The sequence below is a fragment of the Triticum dicoccoides genome, chromosome 5B (assembly GCF_002162155.2).
Source record: "Triticum dicoccoides isolate Atlit2015 ecotype Zavitan chromosome 5B, WEW_v2.0, whole genome shotgun sequence".
Classification (NCBI taxonomy): Eukaryota; Viridiplantae; Streptophyta; class Magnoliopsida; order Poales; family Poaceae; genus Triticum; species Triticum dicoccoides.
Genome location: NC_041389.1, coordinates 56,775,564 through 56,791,918, shown reverse-complemented (window position 1 = coordinate 56,791,918; position 16,355 = coordinate 56,775,564). Strand labels below are relative to the sequence as shown.

Below are 16,355 nucleotides of genomic sequence, written 5' to 3'. Positions count from 1 at the left end.
TACCCAGCTTTGTGTTGCCATCTTCGCAATTGGGGTACAACCCTTTTTTGTGATCCTCTAACATGCGATCGAACTTCAGCTTCTCCTTTTTACTTTCACATTGCGTCCTTGCATCGACAATGACCCGGCAGAGATCATCATCGGGCACATCGTCTGGTTCCTCTTGATCTTCAGCAGCTTCCCCTATTGCAGCATCATCAGGCACATCGTCTGGTTCCTCTTGATCTTCAGCAGCTCCCCCCGTTGCAGCATCACCGTATTCAGGGGGCACATAGTTGTCATCGTCCTCTTCTTCTTCGCCGTCTTCCATCATAACCCCTATTTATCCGTGCCTCGTCCAAACATTATAGTGTGGCATGAAACCCTTGTAAAGCAGGAGGGTGTGAAGGATTTTCTGGTCAGAGTAAGACTTTGTATTCCCACATTTAGTGCATGGACAACACATAAAACCATTCTGCTTGTTTGCCTCAGCCACTTCGAGAAAATTATGCACGCCCTTAATGTACTCGGAGGTGTGTCTGTCACCATACATCCATTGCCGGTTCATCTGCGTGCATTATATATAATTATGTGTGTCAAAAGTAAGAAAATCAGACAAATATCTATCTAAAGTAAGAAAATCAGACAAGTATCAGAAAGAAGATAAGAACAATAGGCTCACCACGATGGTGCCGGCGACGAGATCGGCGCGGCGATCAACGGCGGTGAAAACGGGGACGGGCGTGACGGACCGCTAAATCTAAACAAATCTCAGAAAAAATGGAGCTCCGAGGTCGAGCTTCGAGAGGAGAAAGCTTAACTAGTGTGGCTCGGGCATTTCATCGAACACCTCATGTGCATAGGAGGTGAACTAGAGCACCCAAATGCCCTCTCCTCGCCGGATTGAAAAAAACAGAGCACCATGGAGTGCTCTGCCGTGGCTGTGGGTATATATAGGCAAGTTATTTGTCCCGGTTCGTGGCATGAACCGGGACTAAAGCCCCCCCTTCTGTCCCGGTTCAAGCCACGAACCGGGACCAATGGTTGTGGGCCAGGAGCGAGGACCATTGGTCCTGGTTCGTGCCTGGAACCGGGACAAATGGTTCCATACGAACCGGGACCAATGCCCACGAGGCCCCGGCCGGCCCCCTGGGCTCACGAACCGGGTCTAATACCCACCATGGGTCCCGGTTCTTGAAGAACCGGGACTAATGGGCTGGCCAGGCCCGAACGATAGCCCTATTTTCTACTAGTGACTTCCACTACTTATTTTCTGAGAGAGAACCACCTACTCATGTGTTGAGACCAAGAGATTCGAATCCAACCACAAGAATCTTGATCTCTAGCCTTCCCCAAGTTGCTTTCCACTCAAATCATCTTTCCACCATAGCCAAATCTGTGAGAGAGAGTTGAGTGTTGGGGAGACTATAATTTGAAGCACAAGAGCAAGGAGTTCATCATCAACACACCATCTATTACCTTTTGGAGAGTGGTGTCTCCTAGATTGGTTAGGTGTCACTTGGGAGCCTCCATCAAGATTGTGACACTGGCCATGCTGAGAGTTGAACCAGGAATTTGTAAGGGCAAGGAGATCGCCTACTTCGTGAAGATCTATCCAAGTGAGGCAAGTCCTTCGTGGGCAATGGCCATGCTGGGATAGACAAGGTTGCTTCTTCGTGGACCCTTCATGGGTGGAGCCCTCCGTGGACTCGCGCAACCGTTACCCTTCGTGGGTTGAAGTCTCCATCAACGTGGATGTACAATAGAACCACCTAACAGAACCACGCCAAAAATCTCTGTGTCTACATTGTGTTTGCCTTCTCCAAACCCTTCCCTTTACCTTCATATGCAATGTTTTACTTTCCGCTGCTATACTCTTAGAATTGCATGTGTAGGTTGATTGCTTGACTTGTGCTAAGTTGCTAAAATCTGCCAAGACTTAAAATTGGGAAAAGGCTAGATTTTTATTTGGTCAAGTAGTCTAATCACCCCCCTCTAGACTTACTTTTGATCCTACAATGAGAGAGAGAGGGTGGCCAAGGAGGTGGCATGGAGAGAGCGATGCAAATCCGACGCTATGCCAGCCTTGTCCTTGCGGCCCTGACCTCATGGAGGCCTCGACCCACGACTAGTCAATGACCACCACGGAGACGTCCGTGCGACGGACGGCTGTGCCACGTCGATTGGCAGCTCACCAATATCGGCGAGGAGTGGTCGCTCTGCAACACCTCCGCCGCCACCGGCAGGGGAATAGGCAGAGCTCCCCGACCAGGGTTGACATTGGTTGAGGAGGCCCTTCGCACGTCGTATGAAAGAAGCGAGCGACTACTTTGCGAGCGGTAGGTGGCGGCGCACCCCCGTGCCCTTCCACCGCTGGAAGGACCACTTCGACAATGATGACGACGACAAATATCAGCTAGCCCGACCATGCATACGAGGTCACTGCCCACTAAATTAGTTTAGGTTTTTTAGGTTTTAGTTGAACGGAAGAAACATCATCAAGTTTATGTAAAATATATCAAACTTATGTTCATTTGCATGAATTTCATTATGTATGCATGGATTGTGTCCAATTATTTTATTGCGGGTGGACGTTTGCAGATGGTCAGCATTTGTATCACCGTACGCAGACATCATGGACAATAATACAACCCATTTTTTTAGTCGTAGTATGTCTATTTTGGGGCTACCTACAAGCATCTACGACACCAAATCCAGCCACTCGGAGGCGACCAGTGAGACATCATATCTTGTGCTATGAGATTAGTATTTCATATATAAGGTTCTATGTCAGATATATAAACCTTCATTTATAGCAGCGAAATACATCAAGCAGTGGAGACACCATCCAAGCTACTGCAAAGACCTCGTCCTGCCCCGTGATAGTGTTGACCTGCAATCCAAGAAAATGAGAGGAGCATCCGAGAGAGAGAGAGAGAGAGAGGGGGGGGAGGGTGAACCTGCAGCAGCGGCTTGGGTGGAGTTGCAGTGCCCGGAGGTGCAGATGCCTGCGAGGGTGCAGACCGTACCTGGAGGGTCGTGGAATCGTGGGCGAGCTTGTAGTCCTTGTAGAGGAAGTAGCCACCGCCCGCTGCCGCTACGAAGGAGGCCAGCCTCACCCGCAACACAAACCTCATCCTCCTCCTCCTCGCTGCTCCTCCACGCCAACGACGTCCCACATGAACTGTCAAGCGCCGCCGCACTCCGGCTAGCCACCCCCAGCGATGATGATGCGGACGGCCATCACGATAGCACACGCTCCTCACCATGACATCCAGGACCTCTCCGACGTGGCCAAATAGGGTGTTCTCTCGCGTGGTGCGGCGGCCGCCCGTGCTGCCTCTATGGAGGACTGTGGAGAGGAGAGGGGGATGGGAGGGGTGGCGGCTAGGGTGGAAGGGGAGGGGCGGCGGCAGCTCTCCCTCGCATGAAGAGGAGAGGGAGTCAATTGGGGAGAGGAGAGGAAGCCGATTGGGGAGAATCCCTGGCGTTGGGCATTTATACCTCGTAGTGAAATTTCGAAAATGCCCTCGGCGGGGTGCTGTATTAACAGGTGGTGACAGCAGATATTTACCATGAGAGTGAAATTGTTCACTGCTACAGGGCTCTGTTTCTGATCCTACGGTCTAGATCGTCCGGGGGCTTGATCCCACGACGTATATCGCATCAGGAAAATGATCTGATGGCCACCAGTCGCTGAGCTATGAGGAGACAGGGATTCTCCCTCGATTCTTATTTCTCAATGCATCCGACTACCTCATATTTCATCACCTAGATACATAACAAACCATGCAATAAAATTCTAAGTACTACGTAAATCACGCTTGTCTAAACTACGCTTCGTCGTCGAAGATGTCCACAATTTCCATGCGGGGCACCGGGTAGATGGGCGTGTAGGAGGGCTTAGGAGGGCTCTGGCTCCTCCTCTTCATCCATATACGTGAGCATCTTGTCGATGTTCGCGGCGTGCACCGCCTCCGCCTCCTGCAAATGATGGTGGTTGGCCTCCATCTCCGCCTCCGACCGGAGGGAATCGAGGATTGCCTGCTGCTCCGCCTACAGATCAGCGTCCCACACGTCCTCCTTATCCTCCTCCTGCTCCTCCTCCCTCCCCTGCTCCGTGTCCTCCTCCTCGTCCCCCAGTTCCTCCTCCAATCCACCGCGTCCAGAGGTAGCCCCATGGTGATCCGGACTTCATGCCTTGCCCGAATCTACTCAAGGAGCTGCAGTTGGCGCTCCGGCGTTAGATATGGATAGTTCCTTACCCCAACGACGTGGTGGCGGACAACGAGCAGTCAGCGAGTGGAAAGTGGCGGCGCCTGCGGACGGGAGGGAGGAAATATGGACGGGTTGGGTTTCGGTACCGGCGGTCGGCGGTCGGCTTAAATAGCACACGCCACCAGAGCGGCACCACGCGATGCCTTCGGTCTAACAGAAGACGAGTTTCGAAGTGTTTTCGTGTGGGACTAGGGTGTCAGCCTGACGTGACGGGCGTGGACGGGCTTTCTATATTCCCCCATATTTTAGCTGGTACGGGGTTGTCGGTCAGCCCGGTCTTTTTCAGGTCAGTTTGAGATGTTTTGGGTCCGGTTTTTTTGACCGGTCAATGATCGGAGGGGCGACGGCTGAGCTCTTCGAAAACCGGGAATCGGGAGAAATCACGGACACCTGCCAGTCTGCCACCACCGAGTGACTCGATCGAGCGCGCATCTGTCCCTCCCCTCCACAGCACCTCATCCAACCCTAGCCGCCACGGGCAGGAGACGGCGCAGAGCACCTCGTCCGCCGGCGGCCGCCCTCCCCACCGCCGCGAACCGTCAACCTCGCCCTTGAATCGACCACCGCAGCGCGCAGGCGGCGTCGATTCTCTTGTCTCCCCCGACCACCTCTTCAGTCGCCGCCGCTGCCGCCTCTAATCAGCGGGCGGAGATGAAGCCAGTGGTGGGTATCGTGGTGTCGAACAAGATGCAGAAGTCGGTGGTGGTGGCGGTCGACCGCCTCTTCCACAACAAGGTGTACAACCGCTACGTCAAGCGCACCTCTAAGTTCATGGCGCACGACGAGGCCGAAGGCTGCAACATCGGCGACAGGGTATGTCAGTAACCCCTAACCTTTCTAGCCAGTCTGCAACATCGGCCTTTGGATCCAACCTCTTAGAATTTATCCTAGATCTTAATGATGATAATTTTAATGTTTACTTATGCAAACTATGTTTACATGTTTCTCTCTGAGAAATTTGGAGGTCCATCCAAGGAATATAGCAGATTTATTACTAGCACAGTTACCAGCTTTTTACTCCAGTAGATAGATATCCATTTCTGACGATAAACAACGAGCGTTGATTTCATTTCATTAATAGAAAAGCCAGACGGCTGAGTTACAGTAAGGTCGCCATAATATTTACAAAGTGACAAAGACCTAGGCTAAGTGCTAATCAGGCGGTAACCACGTTGCCCTTTACTAGGCCGGCCTTGTTCCAGGCGGCTATTTCTTGCTGGATAACATCTAGAACAGCAGCAGCAGCAGGGCTGCTCTGGTGCCCGAAGATTCTAGCGTTCCTTTCCATCCATAGCTGCCACAAGGTGCATATTGTGAGGCAGTTAGTCATTATTCTGGTGGCTTTGTCTCACCACACAAAGCCACCAGTCTTCCAAGGTTGGCTCATCGGGTTCCGGCTCAGCGATATTCCAGTGAAAACGCTGTCCAATGAGAAACCAAGTCTCCACACTGAATGGACATTGGGCGAAGAGGTGCAGCGCCATTTCTGGGTGCAGATTGCAGAGCTCTGGCACACTCATTGGTACCAGGGGATGCCCATCAAGGAATTACTGCCAAACCTCTTCAAGCACAGCTCTGGCTTTAAGCTAACGCTGCAGCAGGCCGTTCTGAATAATAAATGGATTATGCATCAAGAGAAACCCATCTTTGCAAGTGCTGAGGGAATATCTGCAGCTTTGGAGCATAACACGAGACTTGTAGCTTGATCCTACATCGGCTGATGACATTAAATGGAAGTGGACCACCAATGGGCAGTATTCAGCAACCCCTGCATACAAGATGCTCTTTCAAGGACTGATTCGGCCTAACTACAGGGAGCTAATTTGGGCGTCCAGAACACCTCTGTAATGCCAATTCCATGTTTGGCGCGCCATCTAGGGGAGATGCAACACCTCAGACATCAATACATGGTCTTTGACATGTCACATAATGGCACTTCTGCTTTATATTGCTTTACTCAACCTATAATATTATCAGCTGAAACAGAGCAGTTTATTTCTTGGCATATTCTCTTCTGTAAACTTTAAATAAGATAGATCTGCCGGACTTTCTTATGCATGTAAGAACAAGTTTCATTAAGCTAGCTAGGTTATTGGAGAAACCCAATTATTGCTCGCGATCTTTAGAGTAAACACTAAACAATATTGCCTCTTGAACACTTGAGTGATGATGGTTGTCATTACAGTAATGGAGTTTTTTTCTCCTTCCATCCTTCATAATATTCTAAGATACCATGGTTCCATTTGAAAAGAATGCTTGGACCTGGTGTTGTGTGAATATCACGTCAGTTAAGGCGGTGACTCTGCAATTTGCTCATGATATGTTTTCTGCTGAAGAGAGGACTTTACGAGCGGTTTGGTATAAAGAAGCTTGTGTGATCGTGAATTCAAAAAGTTATACAGTTGCTCTGTCGAATAGGTTAACGAGTTCGTGTCGTTTTGTCCTGTGGTGTATTCTTTTTATCTGCCTACAGGAGGCTAGTGTTCTTTTTTGCTCTATGATTCATTCACGCAAGGTGACATAAACCTGAACAGTTTTCTTCTTATAATGGCTGCATCAATATCTCTCCAGGTTAGGCTGGATCCTTCTAGGCCATTGAGCAAAAACAAGCATTGGATTGTTGCCGAGGTTCTTCGAAGAGCTAAGATGTATGTTCCGCCGCCACCTGCACCAAAAGCTTCTGGTGCTACAACTCAACAAAGTAGCAGCAAGTCATCTGTTTAAAGATCCTCAGACGCAAACACACACATGTCTTTCAGAATGTCTCTTCTTTACTGACTGACGGCATCTCCAGAGAACCATCTCATCGAATAAACAACGGCTGCTACAAAATGTTATTTTTTTGTGGTGCTCATCATGTTCAGCTTATCAGTTTATTTCTTTGCGGTCTGAAACTTGGTGACCGAGAATTTATGTTGGACCCTATACTTTGAGCTTGCCCCAGCAAAATTCATAGGTTCAACTTAAGCATTTCTTCATGATAGTTCTCCATACATGGTGGTGGCGTCCATGGCAGAGCTGAGACCCTGGCATGGGAGAGAGCTGCCAACCATTGGATGTCGCCGGTAGCTAGTGTGCTCATTGTGGCTTGCTGTTGCTGTCCACTGGTGACATTGAATTCCTGGCAGCAGAATTTCAAGTTTGCTCACGTTTGTTGATTGTACCCGCCCTTGAATATATGCTGTTAATGTGGACCACTCTTGCAAATCGTTTGTTCTTCAAATGGTTTTTTTTTCTTGTGGGCCAGTAGGCTATTTATTTAAGCATATTAGCAGTATGATTTTCCAGCTGAAACAATTAGATGCTTCAATTAGTGGATCATCTTGTAAGGCTAGTGGATTTCTCTGCCTTTTCACTATTTTGGACCGAAATGTCACCAAGGTTTCGTGATGTAGTTGGTTACACGTCGGTCTAACGCACTGAAGGTCTCCGGTTGGAACCTGGGCGGAGCCAAATTATGTTTCCACATCTCCCTTTTTGTCACATTTCTCATTGTGGAAAAAAAAGAATGGAAAATTAATTATTATTGGCCTCCAAATTAGCTCTCTAGTTTGGTAGGCTTATTGTCCGTGACAAGTTTTTCACATTATTTATGTATAGGAGTATCATTACTATGGTAAAATACATCCCTGGCAGGGAGCACTAGTTGCAAGGAATGTGAGGAAGATGCTAAGGACGCCGCCGTCGCCAGGGAGCAAGAGAAGGAGGAGGTGCTGCGGTGGCACGGTGAGAATGAGGCCAACTCCACCGCACGACGGATTGGCCGGATTTTGTCCCTTTGGGGCGCCGATGGGTACGCTCGTGTCCGGCTGTGTCCATTGGGTCGTGCGTGCGCCCACCGCGCGGCCGCACCCCAAATCACGTCCGTGTCAGAAAAACAATAAAAAAAAGAAAACATAAAAAAATGACTAAAAAAAAAAATAAACGCAGTTTAATAAAAGATAAAACTTAGTTAGGGGGTCCATGGCCACAAAATTGCCCAGTTTCGTCACATTAATAATTATAAACATAAAAAGAAAAAAAACGGTCGCCGCCGGCGCGCTCCTGCCCGTGCCCGTCGTTGCCGTCGTCGTGGCGCTCTTCACTGGCCGCCGGTGTCGTCGTCGTTGCTGACGAGGTCGACGTAGGCCGGCGGTGCGTGCGGTGCCTGGTAGACGGGGGCGGGCTGGACGGCGGGAGGTGCCTGCAACACCTCCTCCCGTGGCGACCCCTCCCGCTCCGGTGACTGCGGCGGAGTGGCGCACCAGTCCACGCCCTAGCCGGCGGCCATCTCCGGAGCAGTGCAGAACCAGGCCCACCCCGTGCCCACCAGCTGCTGGAAGGCGGCCGCCGGCTCCTTCATGGCGTCCTCCCTCCTCTCCTCCGTCAAGGCCGCCATCTGCAGCTCCGGGAAGGCCACGTCGCCGACGGCAGACAGTGCCATGGCCTCCTCCAAGCCGTCCCATTGCCGCTCGTCCAGGTGGGGCCGTCCGGCAAACGGCGACCCTTCCATGTGTGGATGACAGGTAGGGCCGCCCGCCCGTGCGCATTGATGTGGGCGGGAGGAAGGTAGGTGGCCGCCTGCCACGCGGCCCCGACGCGGACGAGGGCGCGTCCGTTTGGTGTCCGCCGCGACCCAAACCCGGCGCAAGTTTGCGCTCGAAATGGATCGGCCCGGACACAAAACGAAACGGACAGGATGGATCCGGGCCGTCGCGCGCTGGGCCGTCTTCTTTGTCCCTTTTACTCCAAACGGACCGGGGCGGACAGGATAGGGTCGCGCGGTGGAGTTGGCCTGAATGACCGCAGCAACGTCCCGGTCGCCGTCTTGTTCCCCTCGCTGTCCCGGTGGCCTTCCCGGTCTCCGAATTGTGCTCACTCTTGCCTGCTTCCTTCCCTTCCCAGTGCAACTTAGTTTCAGTATTGGTTCTGTAGTAGACTGCGTATATGTGTAGGAGTTTTTGTCAATCTCGTAGACTGCATACATGGAAAAAAATTGGCTGCTGGTAAAGACCACTCCATTCTTGCAGCTTGGTGGTGTACCGCATTTTTCCAGGAGAATAAGCGTGAATTCGCTGAATTTTGGATCAGCCTCGTATACCCAATGGACCAGTGAAGCCACAAATTTTCTGATGAAATGTGCCGACTCATGGCCTCACATGTTGATCTTGGGGCCACAGGGCCAGATCCAAGGCCAGGACCATTCCCATCTTGATCAAGAACATCAAGATGGGTGGATTGCCACAATTTGGACAAACTATTTCAGAACAATTTTGTCTTGCACCACAAAATTGTTCTACCATTCTAGGGATGATATGATATCTACTCCAGCTGCAAATGTGCCCGTATGAACAATAAAATAAAAAAGTAGTGAAAAACAAAAAACAATCATTTAGGAGCATTTCACCTATGTGTGAAATTTCATAAAGAAAAAACTTTCATAATGCTCTAGGCAAAAAGACGATGCTTCAAAAAGGCTGTTTTTGGAAAGGGAGCCTTGGCGCAGTAGTAAAGCTATTGCCTTGTGACCCACGGGTTCAAGTCCTGAAAACAACCTCTTGTAAAAATGTAAGGAAAAGTTGCGTGCATTAGACCCAAAATGGTCGGACCCTTCCCCAAACCCTGCGCAAGTAGGAGCTTCATGCACCGGGCTGTCCTTTTCTTTTTTGAAAGCATTTCTGGAGCATTGGTTTTGTTCTTTTCATCCAGGCCAGCACAAATGCCATCAACTTTGCGTGTAAGTAGACCTATTTGTCTTTTTGGTGATTTTTCGGATTTTGCTCTTCCTGACAGGAGCATACGAGCTCAGGTGTACACTGACACTTCTGTTTCTGCGGGGATTGCTAGTGGATAGAATGGAACTCAAGTTTATGAAAAAGGCATTTCAAAACTACTCCCTCCCTTACAGAACACTTGAAGTTCTAGGTTTGTTTTAAGTCAAACTTATTTTAGTTTCGACCAAATCTAAAGAAAAACGTACCAACATCTACAAAGCCAAATTAGTTTCATTAGATTTTTAGCGTCTCATTTTGCATTTGGCACCTGGGACTAGAACTAAGTTATCCTAAGATAAGTTTGTCACCTTCATGACCTGACACAAGCAAGGCACAGGGGTGGGCACGCAAAGCAAATTACAGGAACCGCAAGCCACTGTTCGGTTCATCACTGACAGTTACACAAACATACATAGGTCTTGTTCCCGATCAACACGGGAAGGAATGCCAACTATGTTTCGGTTCACGGCAACAAACCTCAGATCAGGTTCTCAACAAAGATGCAAACCATACATACCATAGCTAGGATGGGTACATAGATAGATAACTGAACCATACAAAACGGACAGACGACAGGAAGGTCTTTTGCTCAAGCAGCAGATGGGTAGATGGCGGTCACAGGAAGGTCCAGTTGACGAACATGAAGGCGAGGCAGTGTGGGGCGCCCGCCACGTCGTCGCCCACCACCTTCCACGCCACCGCCTGCTCGTACGACACCTGCCGCCCCATGCTCGACTTGCACACGCCGCCAGGGAGGTACGCGAAACCCTGTTGTATCAAATGGAACATCCCGTTCAGTCAGTCCTGTAACCAGCGGAGTGCTGCTCTACTCACTACTGAAAGAGATGATACATAGTAGGAGGTGCATTGCTGCTGGTCAGTTGGTTAGTTGAAGTTACCTGCTGCATGACCTTGGAGAACTCGGCGCACAGCGCCTTGCGCCCCTCATCGTCCAGGATCGCCTCCAGCGAGATGTCCTGCAGGTTCACCAGCGTCGTCTCCAGCATATCCAGGGCCGCGTTGTTACCAAACGTGAACATCGGAGCAGGCTAACCAAGGTTAACACATTGTCAAGGTTAGGTGGTGGTTTCAGTACAGGAAATCTTTTCATTCCTTTTGAAGTAGGCAGCACAGGCAAAACAACTGAGTACAAAAATCACCTTCAGAGAGCAGCAGAGTATAGCGTCGCTGTGGTTCCACAGGAGCTTCAGGGGAGAGTCGGCTTCTTCAGTGTCCGACCAGCGGATCTCTTCCCCCGTGTGAGCCCTGCAGGTTTCCACAACTTAAGAAACAGTGGCCAAACAGAAGCATACATGATTTCAGGATAAGGCCGCGTAGAGGGTTTTATTTTACCTGTAGCTCCTTCCTATCCAGCTAGCAAGTGTAAGCGCCTCGGGAGAGCCTGGAGGGTGCTTCAGTTGGATCTGCGAGCCGCCGAGGCGAGAAGGAGCTATCGCCATGGCCACCCTCTGAACCGATGCCATTACAGCCCTCACATACTGCCTTGCCATTGCTGCCACGCTTTCGCGGAGGTGGTTCTCGAATGAGAACTGGAAGGCAATGGTCAGGACCGATCGCGTGCTGCACCCACCTGGGGAGTCACCTGAACCACGCAAAGCTCCACCTGATCCAACCTCAAGGGCGGACGCGAGATCGAGTGTGCGTGTGGCAGATGGCACATCCTGCAGTCCAGTTTACAATCAACTAGTTAGCACTTAATAGTGTCACAACTAAAACAAGATGAGGCTTAGGAATATAATAGCAGCATTGATCAAATGTTACTAACCGTCTTTGTGTCCAGTGGTATAACACGGAAGCCTGAGGGTAGCAGAGGCGCATCATCAGCAAAAGATTCATCTATAGGTGCAAAGACAAGCTGCGCGCAAGCGCCTGAAGCATTCTCATCAACACCGCTGCAAAGCTGCAGTTTCAAAATAATATCATCACACACTCAGGACACAGCAACCATATAACAACCTGAAGAAACAGTCAGAGAAATACCATACCTGCAGAAGGTACATATCTCGTGCAAGAAGCACCTCGTCGTGGCTAAAACCATGTCCTTCCAGCCTAAGGACCTCAAGGAACTGCAAATAAAAGGAATCTAGCTTGATACACTGATACTGGCAATTCACTATGATGAGAGAACTGAGAAAGTGCTGAATTAACTCGTTACCTCTTCATGCTCCAAGGTGTGTGCGAGTGGCAGTATAACCTGATTTCCCATGAACCCACCAGCTCTTAAACCTGGAACCGCATATGGGCTGGCCCTCAAAGAGGCAGCAGAATAAGCATCAACGCCAGGATCAGCCCATTCCGAGCGATGCTCCCTCAGAAATCGCACAAGTAAAGCAGGAGGGACATCCTACATTATCCAGAAGTACACTTGGTTAAATATGACAGGAGGGCTAATTCTGGTGATGCGGAACAACTGAACAAGCATGAAGATTGTCTATGTAAAAAGAGGGTCTATAAACTGAATGGAGTATCAGTAAATACCTGCACTAGCATTGATGCCTTTGCACACAAAATGCCACCTCCGATAGCAGAAAAGAGCGGGGAGGGGCTGACATGGGATCCGACAAGCTTGTTTGGCGATGAGTTTACTGTGATGGTAATATCCTCAGCACCATCACTCGTCAGCAAAGACCAACCATCATCTGGAAATCCACTCACAGCATCGTTGAAGCCTCTGCAAAGTCAGTGTATGAGTTTAGAGACATTGTAGACAAATGCAGATGGCTTGAAGACCACATGGCCATTCTAATGTTACTGACCTGCTGAGCCTTTGACTGAAGGTTCTGAGAACTGCAGGCTGGCGCCCGGCACCATAGGGGATTTCACCACTTGATTCATGCGCAATTTGCCTGATGTGTCGCAGTGCCTGCACATAAAGAGCCATTAGCATGACGAGAAAACCTTTGCCTGATATGTCCCTGGTGCATCTGTAAAATAACAAATTCAGCTTTACTACAGAAGGCCAACTAATGGCATACATACCGCAATAGTCATCTTCTGTGCAACGATCTTTGGAGATTCATAGAGCGGTCTAAGGACTTCAGGCACACTCCAAGCCTATAAATACATAGAATTTATAAGATGCATTTCTTGGAATAGTATTCAAGTGATATGAAAGCCATTTTTGTTACTTACATCCAAATCAACATGATCCACAATGTGGATCATGGAGCCACCTCCCTCGCATGGTCGAATCAGATAACCACTAGGGAGCACCTCGGCTCTGATAAAACCAGGAGTGTTAGGCCCAGATGGACCACCCGTGGACTGAGTCAATGACCTTTCACAGATCTGCAGAACAACAGCATCACATTATAAGCAACACTGTGGGGTACTTACTGCAACTTTGAAGAAACAGCAGTAAAAGCACCATTACATACAGAATCATTACACTACAGTTGGAAGTCACAGTAATAATGTTCATCCAAACAGATTGAGCCCAATCAGAACATGACAAAGACCAACAACAATCAACAGCAACAACAAGAGGCTTGTATACTTATAGGTAAGATCATAACAAGCAATTAAAGATCAGTTTAATACCACAAGGCTGCCATCATCAAGTCCACAGGTGTAGCGGAGTGTCCAGAAGTCGCGGGGTGCCGCCAATGTCGTCGGTGCATAAGTCTAAGAAATTGAAATGGCAATGATCATCAACACGAACAGATCCACTAGTACAGCAACAAGCACACATAACTGCAACTCATTTCTGAGCAGATACACACCTGCATGTAGATTAGCTCGATAGTTCCACCATTACCCGTAGGGAAAACATGGAGGATATCAACGCAACGACAGTCGCGATACCAAGATGGACGATCCTTGAGGATCTCGGCAACCTAAAACGAAGCTTGTTAGGAGCTGCCTTATGACTGCAGTAAGGTAAACATGGAGCAATGGCAATGAGCAACATCATACCTTTGTGGGCTCAAGGCTCACAAGACCGCAAGCTCGGGCTGCTACGCCAATACAATTGTGCGAAACAGCGATGATTCCAATGGAATCCGGACCAGGCTGTAACCAAGTTCCAGTTCAGAGCGGTTAGAACAAACTTGGTAGAAAAACAGCACTATGTGCACTACCATCATATGTATACAATGAATGCATTACCTTCATTCCCATCATTTGCACCCATTCGACAGCAGTTCCGGTCGCCTTGGACAGGAACGCTGTCAAGGTCTCCTCACCGATTGCGAGAAGACTGCACAAGACAAACGGCATCTCAGCAAACTTGCATCGACCAAGCCCGATTTACCTAAGAAATGAGACTGGGCATTGCACTCACCCAGCTGGGTTGTTCGCATCCCTCTGCGGACGCGGGGCTGCTAGGGCTTGCTGCTGACCACTCGTCACCACAGACTCGCAGCTCGTGTCCGTGGTGGCCGCAGAAGCCTGCAGGATTGCAAGAAAATGTTAACATGGGTAGGCGAAATGAGAAAGGCAGTAGCCATTGAATCCTCTGAATCAGCAACACAGCATGAAACTATATCAAGCACACATAGCATCTAGAAGGGCAGTGTGAGCTCACCTTGTGGATCTTAGTCTTGAGACTCTTGACCGACGCGTTCTCGTAGACGAGACGCGACACCTGCTTCTGCAGCCGGTCATTCTCCTCCATCAGCAGCTTGTTCATCGCCGTGAGCTTCCGGTTCACCGTCTGCATGCGGGAGGACTCCTTGCGCTGCTTCTCCCGGCACCTATCACAAGAAAAGCCACACACTTCAGCTCAGTGGCACGCGCACCTGGACAAAACTAGTGCTGAAAGGATAGCGGTGGCCTCTAACACAATGATATTCTTGTTATTAGGCAAAGGCAAGATCCTGCGATGTGCCCCCCTTATGTCATAAAGCGTGCCTCATCAAATCAAACAGGAACAAGGCACAAAAAGTCCTTTGCAAAAGAGACAAATGGTTAATACTACTATGCAAATGGAACAGATATGTGTGAATCATTGCCTAATTGACAGTGATGTGTGTGTGTGTGCCTGCATCTGTGAAAGTCCACACTGGATTTCAACATCTTTGTAATGGGTAGAAGATTCTTGGGTCATGTTTCCCCTTCATGGGTACAGTGTGATACTAGCAAACTATACTGCCAAGAAGTGATGTTCTTCTTCATGTTCTAACACAGATTTAGCAAGCAGAGAAAAAATAATGTTGTGCTACATGTACACATGCACTGAAGATTCAAAAGGAAAGGAAATAAAATAACATAATAAGAAGAAATGAAGTTAAATAAAATAGCACAGTAAACAAGAACAACAGCACACGAGACGGTGGCGAACTGGAAAGGATGCACAGGAAACAAGAAATGCCCGAGGGAATATTTGTTGGAGGAAACCCATTGCAGACCCAAAACAGCAGCCCAGATTTGGGGGTGACAGTGAGCCCAAATCTTCCCATATAAATCCAATGGAAGACATGTGAGGTTGTTTGACCACGAAATCCACAAATGGCAAAGAACAGTGGAGGTGCAGAGCCCAAATCAGTGTGGAGAGCTTGTCAAAATCTTGAGAAGATGCTCGAATACAAATAGAGCTTAAACAAAGACCAGATTCGAGCAAGCAGGCAGAGGCCGTCCTTTATTTAGGCGTTTACACTTAACTAGCACACAAAAATTAACCCCAAAAACGGAGGCACATTTGAACTTTCGCAAGAACGGAGTAAAGAAGGCACCAAATAAACTCCACCGAAAGAATCTACCACACCCAAAATTTCCCCAAGCTTGCCCCTTTCCGCGAGAAAACCACATTACTGAAATCCAAGCCCCCTAAAAAATGCACCTCTTCCAGAACGCAAAGGAAGCTGACTTGCCGCATTCCCGGCAGCGGCAGAGCAAAACCTAGAGCGGCCCAGATCGGAGGGAAAGAGGGAGAGGGAGGGAGCGGGTGCTGACCTTCGGTTCTGGAACCAGACCTTGATCTGCTTGGGCTCGATGTTGCAGAGGATGGGGCAGTCCCTGATGATCTGCTGGCGGCGGAGGGAGCTGGGCTTGGGGCACTCGTTGTAGACGCGCTCCAGCGCCTCCACCTGCTCCGGCGTGTAGCGGACGTACTTGCCCGTGTCCACCTGCGGCGCCGCCGCCCCCGGGGAGAGCCTCGCCATCTTCTTCCCGGCGTCGGTGCCGGTCGCCGCTGCTGCCGCTGTTACCCGAAGAGGATGAGGAGGAGGAGGAGGGTGGGAAGGAGGCCAAGGACGGTGGCGCGTCATGGCCTGCGAGAGGGAGAGGAGGGAGCGTGGCGTGCTGCGCTGCGGGGGGTCGCCATGCCGTTCGCTTTCCGGTTTCTTGGGGGGTGGTTGGCGTTGGAAGGGGTGAGCACGCCCTGCC

The 16,355-nt window shown here is 49.7% G+C and overlaps 2 protein-coding genes across 2 annotated transcripts; one reads left to right on the top strand and one right to left on the bottom strand.

Moving 5' to 3' along the window:
* The first annotated feature begins 4,659 nt into the window (after positions 1-4,659).
* LOC119307345 (30S ribosomal protein S17-like) lies at positions 4,660-7,465 on the top strand. Its single transcript, XM_037583424.1, has 2 exons — positions 4,660-5,070; positions 6,829-7,465. The coding sequence occupies exons 1-2, from the start codon at positions 4,909-4,911 to the stop codon at positions 6,979-6,981; spliced, it is 315 nt and encodes a 104-aa protein (XP_037439321.1). The 5' UTR covers positions 4,660-4,908; the 3' UTR covers positions 6,982-7,465.
* A 2,885-nt stretch (positions 7,466-10,350) lies between these two features.
* Positions 10,351-16,344, bottom strand: LOC119307344 (homeobox-leucine zipper protein HOX33-like). Its single transcript, XM_037583423.1, has 18 exons — positions 15,924-16,344; positions 14,557-14,725; positions 14,314-14,420; positions 14,139-14,229; positions 13,947-14,042; positions 13,754-13,867; positions 13,572-13,655; positions 13,164-13,319; positions 13,011-13,085; positions 12,788-12,894; positions 12,510-12,702; positions 12,187-12,375; positions 12,017-12,097; positions 11,797-11,931; positions 11,364-11,692; positions 11,171-11,276; positions 10,910-11,059; positions 10,351-10,778 (listed from the first exon to the last, which is right to left on the bottom strand). Exons 1-18 carry the CDS (start codon positions 16,235-16,237, stop codon positions 10,626-10,628), a joined length of 2,649 nt encoding a protein of 882 aa, XP_037439320.1. The 5' UTR covers positions 16,238-16,344; the 3' UTR covers positions 10,351-10,625.
* Positions 16,345-16,355: the final 11 nt, after the last annotated feature.

Coding starts and splice junctions, on each gene's coding strand:
- LOC119307345 (XM_037583424.1), top strand. CDS start 4,909: ATGAAGCCAGTGGTGGGTATCGTGGTGTCGAACAAGATGCAGAAGTCG. Junction 5,071..6,828: donor GCTGCAACATCGGCGACAGG/GTATGTCAGTAA, acceptor ATATCTCTCCAG/GTTAGGCTGGATCCTTCTAG.
- LOC119307344 (XM_037583423.1), bottom strand. CDS start 16,237: ATGACGCGCCACCGTCCTTGGCCTCCTTCCCACCCTCCTCCTCCTCCT. Junction 12,895..13,010: donor CACAGAAGATGACTATTGCG/GTATGTATGCCA, acceptor CTTTATGTGCAG/GCACTGCGACACATCAGGCA. Junction 11,060..11,170: donor TACTCTGCTGCTCTCTGAAG/GTGATTTTTGTA, acceptor AACCTTGGTTAG/CCTGCTCCGATGTTCACGTT.